Source organism: Mytilus galloprovincialis, chromosome 2, assembly GCF_965363235.1.
Source record: "Mytilus galloprovincialis chromosome 2, xbMytGall1.hap1.1, whole genome shotgun sequence".
Taxonomy (NCBI): Eukaryota; Metazoa; Mollusca; class Bivalvia; order Mytilida; family Mytilidae; genus Mytilus; species Mytilus galloprovincialis.
In genome coordinates, this window is record NC_134839.1 from 11,198,784 (window position 1) to 11,219,474 (window position 20,691).

Sequence of the window (20,691 nt, forward strand, 5' to 3'; positions counted from 1 at the left end):
ATTTTTTTAAATTAACAACATGAGACATTTGCCTCAATGTAGTAATTGTAGTAACAACACTGTCTGGCCTAATACAAAATGTATTTCAATGCAAAAATTAAGTTTCAAATGTTTTATTTCCAGACAAAAGGCAAGTTAGATGATGTCCATTTACATATGTACAGAATGTGTGGTATAATGCTTCTCAGTAGTACAATGTTTGCTTGGCTAGCAAGGAAGTCGAAAGATCAAAACATTAAAAGTGCTATACTGTGGGGGAGGGTTGTGGTAAGTATTAGAGGATGTCCATGTACAGAATGTGTGGTATAATGCTTCTCAGTAGTACAATGTTTGCTTGGCTAGCAAGGAAGTCGAAAGATCAAAACATTAAAAGTGCTATACTGTGGGGGAGGGTTGTGGTAAGTATTAGAGGATGTCCATGTACAGAATGTGTGGTATAATGCTTCTCAGTAGTACAATGTTTGCTTGGCTAGCAAGGAAGTCAGAAGATCAAAACATTAAAAGTGTTATACTGTGGGGGAGGGTTGTGGTGAGTATCATCGTACACCATCCATACACCATTAGTTGAAACACAAGAATAAGGATTGTATAACTGACCTTTGATTTAAATTAATAAACAAATCTTGACTAAATGACTGCATATGCAGGTGTGGACTGGGGTTTGTACATGTATATCTGATTTCATAAATTTTTTTATGCCGTTTTTTTAGATATTCTTTTTTTCTTTATTTTATCAACTGAACACCTCAAAACAAGCATTCGAATGAGATAAAATGATATCTAAGCAAACGCATACTCATCCAAACATTAAAGTAGTAGATTCCAAATGCTTATGACATAAAAGAGGAGCTGAAGATTCTCATGTGTTCATGGAGTTTTTGAAGGAGAAATGAGTTTTAATCATTTTTCTCCTTGTTTTTTTTGGTCATACATTGTATGTCATATGTAATATGTAATATGAAAACTTTTGAAACAATTCAATGTGTATTTGTAGCTTAGTTAGCAAAACTTATATTGATGCATAATGTTTGAATTAAAATAAACTGATTAATTGAAAACATGATATATGGTATGATTGCAAATGAAACAACAATCCACCAGAGTTCAGACAATTGGCTATACTAGTCCAGTCAATATAGCATAAATTTGACCCGAACCTTGAAGTAATTGCAACAGAAGATTTTTAAGTTTTAATCTTTAGCATTGTACCCTATGGAGATTTTCATTGAAATGGGAGATAACTCTGCAAAAAAGGTAGAAATATCAATAAAAATTGATACAAAATTTATAACTTTACCGCTTGTATTCAACAGAATGTATTGTTTTTTGTTATTTTAGCCGTCTTTAGAGTATAACAAACAACTTTAAAGGGGTTTTCATATTTTTAATCAAGCTACAACCTAGATTTCATAATTCAATAGTTTGATTTTCAACTTGTGAAGGTAAAGCATCTAAAATTTAAAAAAAAATAATTGAGCATCTATTCTTCTTTTTGTGGTTTAAAGTATCTTGAAACAAGGTAGATGCTGAACAAATATAATTTATAGACATAAACAATCCAAATATTCAAATTATTTTTTCAAAATGGTCACAAAGTCATAAATTTGCAATTTCTTTAATGAAAATTGTGCAAAAAAGCTAAAATACCTGTAACATTTTGGTTTTGTACATTTCATTAGCAGGTGATTATATAATGTAGTCAAATAAAAGGTACCAACTTATAACCCCATCAAAGTATTATACTTTACATGGTTTTTAAGAAAATCAACCAAAAACTGACCAAAAAAAAAAGACTCATTTTTGCAGAGTTATCTCCCTTTCCTATGTTAATTTCAATAAGAAATTAAAAATGCTGATTTTGAGTTTTCCTCAAGTTAGATTTTATGAATTTTTTTCTGTGTATATCATGTATATTTTGGTGCTAACTGCTATAGATTAGAACTAGATTCTGTTTGAATTAGTTTGAGGTTCAAACTTAGTTTGACTGGACTAATATTAGTGTACATGAGTAATGCAACAACACATTGGAGGTCTTCATTTGTGTAGCGAAGATAAATTTTCAATAATTTATTCAATTAATTTATTTGATAATAATTTTAATTTTCTATGAAAGTCTATCAACTTTATATCAGTTTGTTTAATTACTTTTGCAGGGAGTGTCACTATATGTTATGGCAAGGGTGCATGGTTATTTTCAAGTTTCAAAATCCATCAAGTGGAATAAACAGGTAAATGATAAATCATTGTAACTGGGACTATTAAACGCTAGAATAATAGTCCCAGATTGTACATTCTGTGTTTATTTAGTAACAGTGGAGGGCCTGTCAGAGAATAATTAAGTGCCTCTGTTTGAAGAATGAAATTAAATTTTAACTAATAAATTTATTTGTGTTCACCAAAAAGTACTATAATCCACTTTGTACAAATATAGTGTGACAGGTATTTTTATGCCCCACCTACGATAGTAGAGGGGCATTATGTTTTCTGGTCTGTCCGTTCATCCGTCACTTCATCCGTCCGTTTGTTTGTCCGTCTGTCCCTTTCCAGGTTAAAGTTTTTGGTCAAGGTAGTTTTTGATGAAGTTGAAGTCCAATCAACTTGAAACTTAGTATACATGTTCACTATGATGTGATCATTCTAATTTAAATGCCAAATAAGAGATTTTATTCCAATTTCACGGTCCACGATACATAGAAAATGATAGTGCGAGTGGGGCATTTGTGTACTATGGACACGTTCTTGTTTTTTATTATAATATAAATGTTTTGCAGATGACTCCATTTATTTGCAGATGACTTCATTTATTTGCATTCCTAGATCTGTTTTAAGTGTAAGAATTCACAACACAAAACCATTTTATATCATGTATATTGCTTCTATGTACAAATTTTAAGTGCAAAAAGGTTGATATAACAAATAATGTTATTAGCATGAAAATAAATGAGAAATCGTTGATAGTGTAATATATAGGATACACAAAAAATGTACAGTAATTCCCTAGTAGTAGTCATGGTAATAAGTAGTTTTTATTTGTTTTGCCATCATGATAATGTCATATTTGATGTGTTGCATTTTCTTTATAGGCTCTTCTCTTTGGTATCTATGGAGACTGTTTATGGTTGCTAGGAAACTTTGTTTACTCATTGAAAGTTACAGATTTGGGAAAGATGACCACCACTTTATCTAAAGCTGATTTTTATCTGAAGTCTGACTTTGTACAGTGTTTTTTGTTTGGCATTAGTTTCTTTGTAATGCCAAGGTTAATGCTTGGATTTCAGGTAATACTTTTAGATATAATAAATAATATGAAAACCATACATTTTTCCGTGTATTCATTATTATTTGTTGAATACCAATTTTTGTCGAAGACACATTTTGTTTCTGGACAATAACTTTAGTTTAAGTGAATGAATTTCTATGACATTTTACAAGAAGGTTCAATACCACAAAAGGAAGGTTGGGATTGATTTTTGGGGGTTATTATGGTACCAACAGTTTAGGAAGTAAGGCCAAAAACAAGAATTTTTGTAGTTTATGGACAATAACTTGTGTTTAGTGTATGGATCTTTCTAAAATTGTACTACAAGGTTCCATACTACACAGAAAGGCTGAGATTGAGTTTTGGGGTAATTGCTCATTGGGAAAGGGGGGGGGGGTGATCTAATATTTTAAAGGGGTTCCTAATTTCTTTTCAAAATTTTTCAAGAAGAATTCTTCAATTGCACAGTATTGCGAAATAGATTGTTTAGATCTTTGACCACATTGATTGTGTGTCAGAAACTTATATTATGTCAAAATTGTTATCACAATCCAAATTTAGACAGTATCAAGCTTGGATATTATGTCCAAATTTGCCCCAACTGTTTAGGGTTCAACCTCTGCATTTGTATCAGATCAGGCTGTGCTCAGCAAAGCATTTTAATATTTTCTATAATATAACTTTCTTCTAATTTCCATAGTTTTTAAAATTCTATATTTTAGACTACAAAGACTCTGAATCATCTTCATTGTACATTGATAAGAATGATGGCTGCATTTGTGTTCAATACAGGAATAATTGCTTGGAAAAGTTTGCAGTTTTCACAGAATATTGATAAAATTTGGCATTTTGTGTCAAGAGTAATGGTAAGGATACAACAGTAGTTGAAGGAAAGAAACTGTTCTTTGGAATTCTTTATAGAATATAAAATGTTTAAAAGCTGATTTCATAAATTACATACAAGCCTATTTATGTGGGATCAATAACAAAATCATCTTATGTCTTTTCTTAGTTCACATGATCAGGATGAGCTTCTCTTCTATCTTTGCATCCATCGTTTGTCATTTAGGTATACTTAGTTATAGTAATGTAAATCTAAATGTGTATGAAAATTAGTCAATAAAGTATGGTATCATATGATAGAAGGAACTGTTTTTTAAAAGATTTAAAATCTGTGTGAATGCCAGTGACATGTGAAATGCTGATCATTTGAATCACAGTCTTCTTATAGTTTTTAATGCCATTTTCTCAAAAGTTGGCATGGTATTTTACAAATTTTATCATTAAACAATGGATAATGACATGAAAATCACTCATTTAAGTACATTGTATCTTCCCTCTATTTTCTTCCAAAAAAATCACTTTTTTAAGTATTTTTACTTTAAATACCCCCACTAATTTCAACACCCTCGAAAACAGTGAAGTAATGATAACGAACAGATAAATTTTATTACATAATCTGTAAGATAAACCTGGAAAAACAGGAAAATTACTCACACTGCTGGGAAATTTTTTTTAAGAAAGTATCAGTTCATTATGTAAAGCCTTTATTATAGCATTTTTTGAACAAATATAGAATTTACAGCTAAAGGATTGCATTAAAAACATGAACATAAAATTTAAGGTGGCTCGACCCTTTACCAATGCGCATATTTTAACGCATGTTTCTTACGATGAGTGCCTTGGAAACTGTCGCTTTAAGGGGTCTTCTCAAAAATAGCTTTGACGACCTTGGAACGCGGGCGTGTATGAAAGCACCCTTGACGATGTAAACAAGCGAGGCTAAACGTTCTTCAAAACGGGAAATACGAACGGTCAGAAATTCACAGTGCTTTCTTCATTTTTCGCATAAAAGTCTAAAAGGAGAAAAATATACATGATTTAAGCATAACATTAAAAAAAAAAAGAATATATAAATACTGACAAAGTCACATGAATGACGTCGACGGTATTTGGTGCCGCTTCGCTCCCAAAACGCATTCTCATCTTACACGGTCGCCTCTTGGGTCCGTTCATACCATATTTTGAATTCACTTAAATACCAGTTGAATTAATTGATGTCTTGGATATTTATTTTTGAAAATGTTTTGCCAATGACGCAATGATTAACTGTAAACAAATGATAGCGATGTAAACAACTTCATGTCATCGTACAGCTTTCAAAAACAGGCAAACTTGTGACCCGTATCAGAGACATATATGTGTATATATGTCTCTGCCCGTATAGTATGGTTTAAAACATCGGGGCGGGTTTGTTATCCTGCTATAATCCGTTTGGCGTTTTATAACAGTTTGTTTCTGTCATAAATATATTTAAAACTTGAAATATCTTTATTTCCAAGTATTTTTAGGAGTTTATTCCCGAGTATGCGATATATTTTTCCATTGCAATATTTTGATAATTAGAGTTATACCAAAACAAATTTGAACATGCCAATTTTCTAACAGACTTAATACTTAACATTTTCATTTAAAGATTTGTTTACCTGCACGAAAATCATCTGATAATTTTTCTCGTATCACAATTCCATGATTTCCGGAACACTAGACTACAATCTAATTAAAAACCGATCTCTCATCGCTCCTGTTTCTGATATGTCAGTGGCGGATCCAGAGGGGGGGTTCCGGGGGTCCGCACCCCCCCTTTATTTTGGCCGATCAATGCATTTGAATCGGGACATATGTTTGCACCCCCCCTGCACCCCCCCTTTGCCCTTGGCTAGCACCCCCCCTTTCGAAAATTCCTGCATCCGCCACTGTATGTCGCGTGGGAGATCTAACGAAACCGGCTTTGAGGTCACATGTGAGTGAACTAAAAGTCATGAATTTATAAAGATATGCAAATGAGTTGACGACCTATTAATAAGCCAATCAAAAAAGTTTATGAATTATTATGACTGACAATTTCGTCGTAAATAAAATGAGTTACATCCCTTTGCCTTACGTTAAACTTCCAAGATCGTGGAAGACTCAATTTCATTGGTCGAAAAAGACACACCTACGAGGTCACTCACATGTGACCTCAAAGCGGGTTTCGTTAGATCTCCCACGCGACATATCAGAAACAGGAGCAATGAGAGATCGGTTTTTAATTAGATTGACTAGACTAAGTCCTATAATCTAAGAAATCGGGGCCAATGTTTTCTATTTTTATGATGCTTTTCTATTACTTATTTTGTGAATTGTTATTTTGTTGACTTGCAATTTTCTGTTGTATCTATCAATATGTCAACCGAGTTCATATTAAAAAAAAAGAAATATCAGCATTTAAACTAAAATAATTGAATCAGAGCACTGAATGTTATTAAAATAGACTAATGGATCCAGCAACGATCAATCGGGCGATCCAGCCATTTTAAAAGGGGGTTCCCAACCCAGGACAAAAAGGGAGTGTTCCAACTATATTTCCCCATTCAAAGGCATTGATCGTCCAAAAAAGGGGGAACCCGGAACCCTCCCCCTGGATCCATCACTGTCAAAAGTAACCGGGACTGGCCTAGTATTCCGACCTTATATATCGGTCTATGATATAATTCCTAAATACTGCATGCTTTGCGGAGAACCGCAAAAGTTTTGGTTTCACCATGTCGCGATTTTGCTAGGACATACATCCGCAGCGTGCCGGGCAGTCTCAAACACTACTAAAGACTTTATATATAAAAAAAATCTATACTACTACTAGGTTCAGGAAAAGTTTGGATTGTAATTTAAAAACTACGCCCTGTATACACAAGAACGCTATATTAGCCGGTGATGTTGGCAAACTTTAACTTCTATCTTAATTTTTGACATGCTTTTTTAAAAGGTAAGCTAATAAGGAAAGTTCTTGATTAAAACAAATGATCACAAATATAGTTGAGTGATGTCAATGCGGCAAAAAATGTGAATGACAATTTTGTTTGTGATCACTGATTTGATCTTACCCTGGCAAAGAAATGCATAACTAATCATCGATCTATGCGTGATGATAAAAGGAGACAATGTTTTTTTTTTATTTATAATATTGAATTTTAAATGATCTTAAATATGAACTTTGGTGGATAGTTGTTTCATTGGCAATCATACCACATCTGCTTATTTTCATATCGTATGGTTAACATAGAAATATGACTAATCTGACATATGACCCTTTGATTATACAGAATGTTCAAACAGCTGGATGTATACATACGAAGCCTCGTAGGGTAAAAAAGGGGAATTTTGCCTATACATGCACCAAGCGTAATTGTCAATTCATTTTTTTTTTATGGCAGTCCATATACCTAGCTCCCGTCTTACTTTGCATAACTTTCATAATTGATACTTATCTGCATGTTCTCATCCGTATTATGCTTGAAATACTTGCCAGTGATCATTCAGTATGCACAACTTTAATTTTCATTATGTGCAGTCATATAAAAAAAACGTAATTTCTGGGACTTTTATTTGTTTGACTATGTGGTATATCAGTTTATAGTAATTGTTGAAGTCCGTACGGGGACATAATTGTTATCTTCTATGTAAATTGGTCTCTGGTGAAGAGTTGCCTCATAAACAATGATACCCCATCTTCCTATTTTATACCCTACACAAGGAAGTGGCGCAGGGTATAACATTTTTGACCCATCCGTCCGTCCATCAGCCAGTCTATCAGTCCTGTTTCTTGTCATCACAACTCCTCTCAAACCACCCAACAAAATTTCATGAAACCTTTTTAGATAATAAGGACATACTATGCAGATGTGCATATCGACAGGAAATTACGATTCAAACTTTTTCTAGGAGTAACAAAATGTATGCCCCTTTGAACTTATTTGCTTATATATACTACTGCAAGTTTGTCATCGCATCTCCTCTCAAACCGCACAATAGAATTTTATGAAACCTTTTTAGATAAGGACATACTATTTAGATATACATATTTTTTTCCTAGGAGTAAGGCCCCTTTGAACTTATTTGCTTCAATATACTACTGCAACAGTTTGTCATTGCATCTCTTCTCAAACCGCACAACAGAATTTCATAAAACCTTTTTAGATAATAAGGACATACTATGTAGATGTGCATATCGACAGGAAATTACAAATTATTTTTCTAGGAGTTGCGCCTCTTTGAACTTATTTGCTGCAGTATACTACTGCAAACAGCTTGTCATCGAAACTCCTCTGAAACCACACAACAGAATTTCATGAAACTTTGTAGATAATAAGGACATACTATGTAGATGTGCATATCGACAGGAAATTATCGTGATTTAATTTTTTTCTGATACCATTTTTTTTTCTTAGTTATTTTATTTCTCTAGTGGCAATGTGGGGACTGACTGCCAAAGCGGGGCTGGCTTCATAATCCACTAATGAACCCCCACCCTATGTCGGACTCTGTAACAATCATCCCATCAACCAAATATTTTGAAACATATTTAGAATTCAAGAAAAGACAAGTCCATGAAAATGAGGTTAAGTTCAGATAAACCCTGCAAGACAGACATATTTGTTATTCATTTATTATTTTGTACATAAATCACCCATTAGTTTTCTCATTTGAAATGTTTTAAATTGTTCATTTGTCATTTCGAGACCTTTAAAACCAACTATGCAGAATATGTTTTACTCATTGTTGAAGTCCATATGGTGACCTACAGGTATAGTTATTTCTGTGTTATTTGGTCTCTTGTGTCTCATTTACAATCATATCACATCCTCTTATTATACCCCCGCTTTAAAAAAGGGGGGTATACTGTTTTACCTCTGTCTGTCCGTCAGTCCGTCCGTCAGTCCGTCCGTCAGTCCGTCAGTCCGTCCGTCAGTCAGTCCGTCCCATGAAACTTTCGTCACATTTTTCTCAGGAACTACACATCCACCCTTTCTGTAATTTGGTATCAACATTTATATATGTTAGCCATACCGTGTGATGCGTTTTCAGATTCATCACTTGACAACTTCCTGTTTACCGAACACTTGTATGATTTTACACATAATAGCCAAGTTGAAAATTTTCGTCACATTTTTCTCAGGAACTACACATCCAATCTTTCTGTAATTTGGTATCAACATTTATATATGTTAGCCATACCGTGTGATGCGTTTTCAGATTCATCACTTGACAACTTCCTGTTTACCGAACACTTGTATGATTTTACACATGATAGCCAAGTTGAAAATTTTCGTCACATTTTTCTCAGCAACTACAATACAAGGATTTCTGAAATTTGGTTTCAGGATTTATATAAGTCAGCTATACCGTGTGATGCGTTTTCAGATTCATCACTCGACAACTTCCTGTTTACCGAACACTTGTATGATTTTACACATGATAGCCAAGTTGAAAATTTTCGTCACATTTTTCTCAGGAACTACAATACAAGGATTTCTGAAATTTGGTTTCAGGATTTATATAAGTCAGCTATACCGTGTGATGCGTTTTCAGATTCATCACTTGACAACTTCCTGTTTACCGAACACTTGCATATTTTTACACTATTAATATTATCCAGTTGCGGCGGGGGTATCATCAGTGAGCAGTAGCTCGCAGTTTCACTTGTTTGATATTTTAATTTGTTATAATACATTTAATAATCATTTTATACACCAAATATACATGAAGATGACCTATTGATTACACAATATTATATAGCATATTAAAAGAGGACTTACTGTTGACCAATGAACCATACAGATTATGTGGTCAATGACAATTGCCAGACAGAATTGTAAATTATTTCAGGCAAATAGTTTATCTACTACATGTACCTATTAGTATTTATTATTTTTGAGTATATGTCCGACATGCTGACGACGGACAGTCAATGGTATATACCATAATATGTCCTGAAAATTGGCGTAAAAAAAAATGCTCAACTAAATCAAATTTTTGAAACGTGATTGATTTTATTCCTCTAATATCTATGAGATCAAATTTATAAAACATCTATTAATATAATTAATTTCAATGTACTAGTATACATGTAAGAATTGTTGCCATTTATACATCATGTACATGTACAATAATTAGCTGATCAGCTCTATATTTTCATTATTTTTATTCTCCTTCACTGTTTTTTTTTATAAGAGTAGACTCATATATATGATCTGTATTCATCATTGGGACAGGTAGCTATGTATATAGGTGAAGTAGGTCCTAATGATTTGATTTTTTAAAGGATTTTGACAGCACTAAAGCATATACATGTAGTTCCAATTTATAGGTGATCTTAGCTCCTTAAGTGGATTGTGGCAACACATATTGCATATATACATGTAGAATGTTGTTCTTAAGTTTCAGCACTTTACGCATAGTTTCCGGTTGCAAGACTAGAATATGATACTGGCTTCTCATGAAATTCTGTCAGTACTTTGCCAATAGTTTCCAAGTAAAGTTGAACATTCCAAGCTCACTCCTTCCATTTGCAATGTACATGTACAAATGTACTTGCAGCCTGAAATTAAATATCAGAGTAATTCTGTCAGAAAATCAACAATTATTGACATTCAAAAGCATATATAGATGTAGACTAGTTCATAATGGTAATGTGTCCATGGGACACAGATGAGCAGCCGCTTCCATATAAATAATGAAAAGAGTGACACCACCCAAATTTGTACTTGATCTGAGTGTTGCTGTAGTAAGCATTACATATAAGTTTCAGAACATTTGGATGAAGCAAACTTGTGTTAAAGAAAGGAACAAAATTTCAGCATTTTTTTTAATTTGTAAAGGGGCATAACTCTAGAAAAGTAAAAGCGACCCCACCAAAAATTCAAACTTCATGTGTGTTTGATGGTACAATGTAGTAAGCTTAAAGCATATATATATATGCATTAATCATGTTAATTGTGTATTAGTTTCATAACATTGGTAGAGGCAAACTGAAGTTGGAGAACAGAAACCAAATTTGGGAGGTACATGCAAGTTTGATAAGACTGACCATGCAAGGGTAACCTTAAAAGAACTAAAATGGTCTAAATTAACATGTGTTTATTTGATAATAGGTTCGTTTTCATATATTTTTGTTTTCCCTTAAGAACACATAAAATATTTTTTTATAATTTAATTTGGTTGAATATTATACAATTACTGTCTTTTGATGAGGTAAATATGCGGTTTTATTGACTTTTGAAAAAATGATATTCACTGAGGCCGATGGCCGAAGTGAATATCAGTTTTTCAAAAGTCAATAAAACCCCATATTTACCCAAACAAAAGACAGTAATTGTTTTATTCCATAGTCTGAGAGAAGAAAATGTATCTAATGACAAACATATACCAATTTTTTTTTTTTTACATGAAACATTTATCCATAACGTTGCATGTAAAAGCGTGTGACGTTAAGCGCAGTGAATAACACTTTCTCAGGTGAATATGCTTTTTTTATTCAAAATCCAATTCATATAGAGAAACCTACTAAAATAATACCAATATGGATAAACATGTATATCGAATTTCTGAACAGAAAATAATGAAAATGAGACACAAAAAAATATAACCAAAAAATAAACCTGTGATAATACTGCTTCTATTGGTACCAGGATGCTTAAAATCAATCCAAAATATTTTTTTTTGAAAAAATGTATACACCTATAGTTGTTAATGTCTGTGTCATTTTGGTCTTTTGTGGATAGTTGTCTCATTGGCAATCGTACCACATCTTCTTTTTTACATTATATACAATATATATGGTGACAAATACTGATGGCCACATTCTGTACATGTTTAACCCTGATACTTCTATCATTTTTGTATACCTAACAGAATTAGGGGGGGGGGGGGTTAATGGTAAACAAATTGTGATTGATAAAGATGAATCCCTCGATATTAGATGTACTGCCTCCTACTGTAGGGTTTATCATTTACAAATTAGGCCAATTATATCATATTCTCAAGAAAATAAACAAGTCAATCAAACCCTAGACCTTAATAGAGGGGTGGACAGGGGTAAGGAGACAGGGGAATGAGGGATCAGAGAAAAGGGGGTATCTTTGAAATATATTTTGTCTTGGGGCAAGGAGATGGAAGAATTGAAGTAAAAGGGGGGGGGTTTAGAGTAAAATGGGAAGGGAAATATAGTTGGGGTCAAGGAGTAGATACTGTCCCGATGGAAGTTATGGGGTACCCCACATTCATATGACCCTAGTCCGAGATTTCTCTGACGTCCAACGGCTGTTTTGCCAGACAAGCTGGGGCTAATCTCGGACTAATATGAACCTAACTTGGCTACGAAATTAGATATTAAAAATGATGATTAAAAAAGACTAATTCATTGACACTAACGGTCAACGGTAGCGTAAAAATGACAGTAGGCTAGATGTCATCCCTTCCTCTTCGGCCGTTTGCACACGGATATTTTGCAAAACTGGCCAGACATGTTTACAACTTGTCTGTAAAAGGTAAAATAAACACATAAATAACATACCAGCTGTAACGATCTATAATATTAAACATGGACCAGAAATTGAGCCCGTGCAAGGTTTCAGCCGCAGTGATTTTCAACAGTAGCGAGTATTTTGAGACAACCCCCAAGTGTGTATTTTTCGTTATACTGATAACATTTGGCTGCCTAATATATCGAAATCTATGTTTTCTTATGTAATAACCCTACCTTCATCGTCGTATATTCGCCACAATGTCTGTTATGCATGTACATGGTCGTATTCATCAATATAGTATGCTGCTCGGTAATGGCGCCCTTGAAATTCCTCTGGTCCGATAATGGCGCCAAATTAGAGGGAAGCAACTCGCGCCAGACAAAATTACCGTATTTCACCAAAATAATCAAAATTTCACTTTTTGATAACAAACAGTAATACGATAACCACATTTATATTCAGCCATCGTTTATTGATATAATTACAAACATTATTTTATTAAAGCCATCAATAAAGAATTCACAATTAAGTAATTAATGGAGTGCAATGAAATCAGACCTTATGGGGTAGAGGGGTTAAACAAAAGCTCGTAACTTTTTTAAAAGCCTGGTGACCCCCATTTTATTTTACCTTAAAGTGTTCGAAAAGTTCATAGCTTTGACATATCTGTTTTTTAAAAAAATCTACCGGGGAAATTTTACGAAAAATCGATTAAACCAATATTTTTTGCCTTAAACTAAAATTAGAAAATGCAAAATTTAGACATAAATCTGAAAATAAAAGGATTTTTAAGTCAAAAACAACCAAGGAAAAGGTTTTCATTTCAAATTCTAATGTTTTTTCACATAAAAATCATACTGACTTGGTTTTAAAAGTCTTTGAATTTGATGTAACGGTTATTGTTGGAAGGGTGGGCATGTTTGGAAATAGGGTCAAAATCGCACATTTCGGTTCAATTTGAGGAGAAAACGAGCCTGGTGACCCCCTTTTTTCTTTGCATTTTTGGATTCAGCATAAAAAAATCTACAGAATATGTGAAAATAAAAAAATTCTACCGGGGGTCACTATTGGGGTGAGCCACCTTAAAGGGAAACTTCGCAAAAAAATCAAAAATTGATATTATGTTCATTCTGTATAAAAATGCTCAAATTCATGAATATTAAAGTTTTATTCTGCTTGATAAGAGATCACCATCGATTTTAAATTTAGAGTATCAATTCTCTCCGGTCGGCCATTTTGTTACCTTCTCCGAATTGCTCCCAAGATATGTCTAAGGACCAAAACTACAGTAACCCGATGTAGTCGTAATTGCGTGTTGATATCTTGTCAATCGTACGGTTGTTTTATCCGACTAGTTAACTATAACTAAGTTGATACAGAAAATTTTCTTATCTTTTTTTTTAATAACCATGATCTGTTATTTTTAACAATAATGATAATATTGGAATTTGTTAAAAAGTAAAAGTTTCAAATCATAAATAAGTGTTCCGTGAAACTTGAATTGTTTTCGGAAATCTAATTAGTTCATAATTCTTTTATGTAATAAACTTTATTCAAATAAATTAGGATCTTCGCTCCACTGATCACCTGCATGGCTAAAGGTATTACTCCCAAAGGTATTGCAGGGGGTGTGACACGTCCAGATATTCAAGCGATTTCCTGTCGAGCTTGCAAATTCATGCATCGTTTCACTTCTTAGGGTATTGGTCAGTGTACACGGCCAATAACTTATAACTTTCCATTTTGAACTATTATAGGTGTATAATATGCATCTCTATCTTGCGTGTCCGAAAGTGATATTATATACTAGTCATTACTAAACTCATACCAAGGATTTGTATAGTTAGTCTAACTATACAAATCCTTGCTCATACGCTTGTTTATGAATAAAATTTCTGGTGTAAAGAAAATTATTTATAAAAATATAGATAATACCTAAAAATAAACAACAAATTTGATGAAATAAAAATCTATATACATATTTTTTGTCAATGGTGAAGGACAGATCGGACCATACCAGAAATTTTGATTTAAAAAAATGTACGCACTTGTCGACCATCGTATATACGCCAGGATAAAAAGTTACGGAACTATGGCGCAAATTCAAATATATACATGTATACATTGTACATAAGAAAGAAACATACATTTTGTGTAAATTGTGGTAAAAGTTTTGTTAGTGGACTAGTCCACGTATGCCAACAGTATGTAATCATCAAATGTCGAAAGACTATTGTATACCAAAAGAAGAAGAAGAAGAGATTTAAATACAGGTCGATATATAACTTTCTTTATGGACATTTATATATCAATTAGATTGTTCTCGAATAAAAGAAGAAATTCGTCATCATCACAATTGTTCCGACATGCATGTTATATGTACGCAACTGGACGTACACTAATAATCCCCAAGGGATGTGAATATTTTCCAGGAAAACTATAGAGTATCAAAGTTTCAAATCAATTTCGGGATTTATTTTCTTTCTTGATATTCAATGACAGCAATTTAAAGAACAAACTGCTTGTCCGCTTTATAGGTATTCTTGCCAGTTGAAACAGACTTATAATAACATTAAACAATAGGGAAAGATGACATTAAATTCGTTCTGTTTTTTTTTTTTTTATACATTGTTGGTCAAATAGCTAAAGTATTATATATAATTGGGCCCGATATAGTTACGGTGTGAGACGAAGACTATTTTGTTAAGGACATTCCCGATTATGTAAAACAAAATGTTTTTGTTTTTCACACTTGAAAAGCATATATGTTCGTAAATTTCGATTCCATTCCAAAAAGATTCTTAAATTTTCTGTCAATTTTTTAAAAAAATTATCAAATATCTGAAGTATTCGTGCTTTGTGAGATTTGAAATATTTTGATGAAAACATTAATTCCTAAATAGGTAATTTAAGATAACTTTGGATGGACTAAATTATATAATTGCAATTGTTAATGATCTGTTTGAAATATTTAAGGCTGCCGATCCTAATCTAAAATAGTACAATTTTTGGTTCATACACTCGTAATTAGAAGGCTATTTTTATTATAAATTTATACTTTAATTAAAATAATAAAGTATTTTATCGTTATTGAATTAATCAAAAGTCATAACTCATTTAAAAGTGATCTGAGCATGCTTATGCAAAATATAAAAATATACAACAGCTATCCAGTTATTGTGCGACCTTATTATTCCCGTTAATTAATTAACTTTTTTTTACATTTCTGCAGGGACGTCTATATAAGTCCTTGATTTCTGTGTCTAAAACTTTGACTGACTCCCGTTTTCAATTCATACGAAATGTTGTTCACACCTTCAAGCCAGTAAACCGTGACGCCTAGATTTCACTGAATGCGGATCAAAGGATTAGAATTACATAATGCTAATCCTTTAATTACCTTGAGTTAACCGACGCACTCAACATTCTTTAGGTGTCACAAAACAATACACATTTTATTTCCTCCGTACAAGCAAGTGAAAATGTTTGCTGGAATGAAGCAAAAAGGTCAAAATACAAACGTGTATTTTTATTACACTATTGATCATGTCAACTTCATATGTTTGTTTAAAGTATTTGTAGAAAAAATCATAAAAATGTTCTCTTGTATGAATTAATTTTATTATTAAAATTCGATTTAAAATATCCACACGATCTAATTTTAAAAGTTCCATGGCTATCACTTATTTTTCGTTGGTTAATAGCTACACCAAAAGTCGTCGATGCGCTTTAAATGGCGTTATTAGATGGTTAACGAACAAGACTTAAATGAGATATTTTCACTCCCGGCATGCATCAAAGACTTAAACTACGTCACATAAGTCAGGAAGTTTCAAGAAATAAAATTAATAATTCCCAATTTTCTCCTTTATTAGATTTCATATCAAAATAAAACTTGGTGAATATGTTTTTTATGGTATTATGAACAAAATAAGATAAAAAGTGAAAATTCGCGAATTATCCCTTTAAGAAAGAATACAAAATCCCAATTTGTGACAAAATTTTGAATTTGCTACTTTAATAAGTGATTTTCCCCTGACTTGTAAAAATGTATATCTTTGGCTTTCTAATATTCAGATTTAAACACTCCTGATGAATTAAGGTAAATACAGAAAAATGATTTGAATAAAGTTAATTTATAAAATGTTTTTATATCGTTTTGAAGTGTTATTTTATGATGATATTTTGTAAATTAGATATTTCCATTTATTATAGGGAAACAGTGGACTTATAACAGCACAGATATATGCACAGTTTACAACATCATCATGGACTTTGTGGCATATTTACTTTGGAATGTTTGGCTTGTCCTTATGGTCAGCAAACGCTTCCGTTGGCTATTTTAACCTGAAAAACATTTTGGACAAAAACATACTTAATGGTCATCAGAAACAAATATTGAAACAGGAATAAAATTTAAAAATTTTTTTTTTTTTGAATACTATAATGAACGCAATTGGTGTATTCAATTATTGTGTCATTTGTATGGTTTGTTGTCTAATTGACCTATACCCAACATCTTTCAAATCAACAGAAACTGCTGGATGCTTTATATATCAGCATGCAGCCCACAGTAATTTTTTTTATAAATGATGTAAATAATGTATGATACTCTTGTTATTTATAATAATGTGTACAATTGTTAACATTTGATATATATTGTAAAAACTGGTTTTCTGTTTACTATTAGTACAGTAATACTCCACAATCATTGTTTATCAGTCAATGAAATAAAATTGTGTCTCCCTTCAATGAAGGAAGACATTATCTTATAGTAGTATTTATTCTTCCTCAAGCTGTCATACAACCTTGTCCCAACCAAAAACCATTGAGTTATGATATTTAGTATGAATGTGTAGTAGCAGTGCTTGGTTTTAATATGACCTTTAACACCTGGGTCCAAAGAATTGAGTTATTGTTATGCTTTTTTGTGTGTCTGGAACATCATCTTTTTGATCCAAATAAACTGCAAACTTAAAATGGTACCAGTACATATGAAAAGAGTGATGGAAGATACCAAAGGAATATTCGAACTAGTGATGAATCACTGACGACGCCATGTCAATACATAAAACCGACTAAAAATGACAAATTAGCAATTTGCAAAACACAACATAAGAAAACTAATGATTAAGCAAATAGAAATTCACAAAAAATTGGTTTGAATTCAGGAGCTTCGGGGTACACTTAGCAGATCTAGCTCCAATAATTAGCATTTACGGTGCAGCTCATATAAGTCCAAATTCTACGATAATTTTGTGATGTCACATTGTGATTAGAACATATTCTTCATATGTGCAAAAGATATTAATTAACGGCCAAATTGTCAAACCAACTTTTGAAAACTTTCGTAAAATTTTATTGGCATGACATTAACTTCACTAGGTAGAACTTATTGGTAGATAGCTGCCTTGGAAGTAACTAACTTCAAGAAATACAAACTCTGGAAAACCGTATCAATTGGGAGATATATACTTTATATGCAAGCGCTGCTTGGATCTGCTACATAGAAATGGAAAGTTCACACATGATAAGTTGAAATTATCAATTTCGTCGTAAATTTTTGTTGTCAATAGATTCTCTATCTTAATTTCTAGATGTATGTCAAGATTTGAAACAGACTTAACTGTTTCTGTTGTATCATTTAGGGATACATGTGTTCAATATAGTGAACCAAACTTAGAATTTGCGAGTTGTGGACATTCACTTAACAGTACTTAAAGGTCACAAATACTAGGCAGGTGAGCTTCCAGTATGATGCAGCACTGTGTCAATTCTGATTTTGATTTTCTCGTAAATCAAAGGTTGGTGGTAAAGATGAAGTAGACCCTTTACGACGCATCACGCTTATGCCTGGTTGCACAGACGTTTATTTTGAAACTGGACATGTCTTTTCTAAATGGTTAATTTGAGTTATCTCCACTTCACCATATTAAGACATTTCGGCTTCTTGTGGCATCATACTTTTATTTTCAATATTAACAACACGAACGTGCATCTGTAGAGTTTTAAATGTCTTCATCTCTTGTGTTACATCTAAACAAGTAAAGCATGTAAAGTAATGTACGACCAAATGAGACATATACAAATTTGCATACTCATCTAAGGTAAACTTTTCCTGAGAGGATTGGAACCATGTAAATTTTTGTATTCTTCTCTTTGTGTTTATGCTTTTGAGCTTTGTCTATATGCCATTTTGGTTTTTAACACAATTTTAACCGCTGTACCCCTATTTTCTAACATTTCTACTTATTACGTCTGTTTGTTTTGTTCACACATTGATGTCATTGTAATGAAATTTTGTACGACTGTCATATAAGTAAGAGGTTATATTAGCTTTAAAACCTGGTTTAGTCCACCATTTCTATATAAGAAAATCACCATTTTCTACATAAGAAAATGATTGTACCTCATGAGAATTATAGGTCGTTTAAACCACTCATTCATTTCAGTTGTTATCCATTCAGTTGATGTGTGTCAGCTTTGAATTTGAAATTTGATTAGGGAATTTCCGTTTTAATTTTTCCTCGGTGCTCAGTATTTTTGTTATTGTACTTTCAACTAAGAAAGTTGATACGTATAGGAAATTAAAGTAGTACCAGGAAATGAATATAAAATGAGAAAAAAAAAATGTTTCATATATTTGTGGGACATTTTATCAGTTGTGAAAATTCCTATTTTGTTCACATGCAACTCTTACAATGTCCGACATTTTGTCAAATTGACAGCGAATCTGATTTAAAAAACAGTTTTGCAGAAGAGAAGTCCACTTTCCCCCACTGAATATAATTCATGACAGCTAAATCCATTCTTTCGCTAGAGAAACTAATTCAAATTTGCAGTTTGTTTACGTACCCTGGAGCGATGCGTTGCTTTGGCTTCGGCACCTTAGAGTTACTGGTAACATTATTCTGCTGATGCTTTTAAAATAATAAATGCGGTTATTGAATTATCAATTTTAGTAAAACATTAAAATAAAATGTACTATACGAATAAGATCAGTTAACACAACACATATTTTCAAAAGTAGATCAAATCTTCAAGAACACTGGTTAAGTAATGGTATATTTTACAGGTAAACATATGTTCTGAAAAAATCATTAAACAGACGAGTTCATTACAAATGATAAGTATTGCTTGTTCCTATTGAACATAGTTGACGAATTGAAACTCGCTTTAGAACTATTACACGTCGCTCTATGCCCCAGTAAACACAAACCTATGACATCATGTTGCTCTAACGAACGTGTCCGGAATTACATTGTGACCCTAATGGCAATAGCCCTTCGTACAACTCACCAATGCTTCAGATGAGAGGCTTGTGAATTGATTGATGCATAAATTTGATAAATGTAGTGGAAGTCTTGAGACAAACCTCTGCATTCATTGGAAAAAATGTAAACGAGTTGTAAAATAGGCGAACAAACAATTTTTACGTACTGAATGAATGAAGAAAATGCACAATGATAATTTGAGTTTATATTAGAGATAAAACATTATAACATTTTCAATAATTTTTATCTAAAATCTGTAATCCTCATTTATTTAGAAAAATATGCGTACATGGTGTGTATAATACATTTAACCTTTTACTCGTACTAATTTAAACCTTCCGCACTGTATAACATTTTGCATTTGGTTTTAATTATGGTCAATATTATCAGATTCCAAATGCTATCGTTCTCGGCGACTTCTGCAAATAAGATCAGGTTTCAATGTATAACATTTTTAATTAAATATCAGTACTAGTTGTAACCATGATTTACAGTACATATACTTAATTTTAACAGCATGGTAATCATTACACTCTGAAGACTAATCCGGAAATAGAATCGTGAAGGGCGTATGTGAAATAGTAGCAAATTTGTTGTTGATACCCGAATTGGATGGATAAAGAAACATGAGATAAAAAGATCAAATGCTTTTTCTCGAATAAAAAAGAAATATTTGACGCGAAAACATTATAGTTAACTATGAACTTTTGTTTATAGACAAAATACTTGTCGAGTTTGATGAATCGAAACTGTAAAAACAATTGGTACTCCAATTAGTACCTGTTGTGCACCACTATCGACCAATTGTTTTTGT

The 20,691-nt window shown here is 32.5% G+C and overlaps 1 protein-coding gene and 1 long non-coding RNA gene across 2 annotated transcripts; one reads left to right on the forward strand and one right to left on the reverse strand.

Annotated features, from left to right (window-relative positions):
- Window positions 1–314: 314 nt before the first annotated feature.
- On the forward strand, window positions 315–17,380 carry LOC143062874 (uncharacterized). The gene is made up of 5 exons (XM_076234691.1): window positions 315–398; window positions 2,154–2,228; window positions 3,084–3,278; window positions 3,982–4,125; window positions 16,819–17,380. Exons 1-5 carry the CDS (start codon window positions 327–329, stop codon window positions 17,014–17,016), a joined length of 684 nt encoding a protein of 227 aa, XP_076090806.1. The 5' UTR covers window positions 315–326; the 3' UTR covers window positions 17,017–17,380.
- On the reverse strand, window positions 10,107–12,929 carry LOC143062875 (uncharacterized). Its single transcript, XR_012974873.1, has 2 exons — window positions 12,837–12,929; window positions 10,107–10,676 (listed from the first exon to the last, which is right to left on the reverse strand). It is a non-coding gene; the product is annotated as an uncharacterized LOC143062875 (long non-coding RNA).
- Window positions 17,381–20,691: the final 3,311 nt, after the last annotated feature.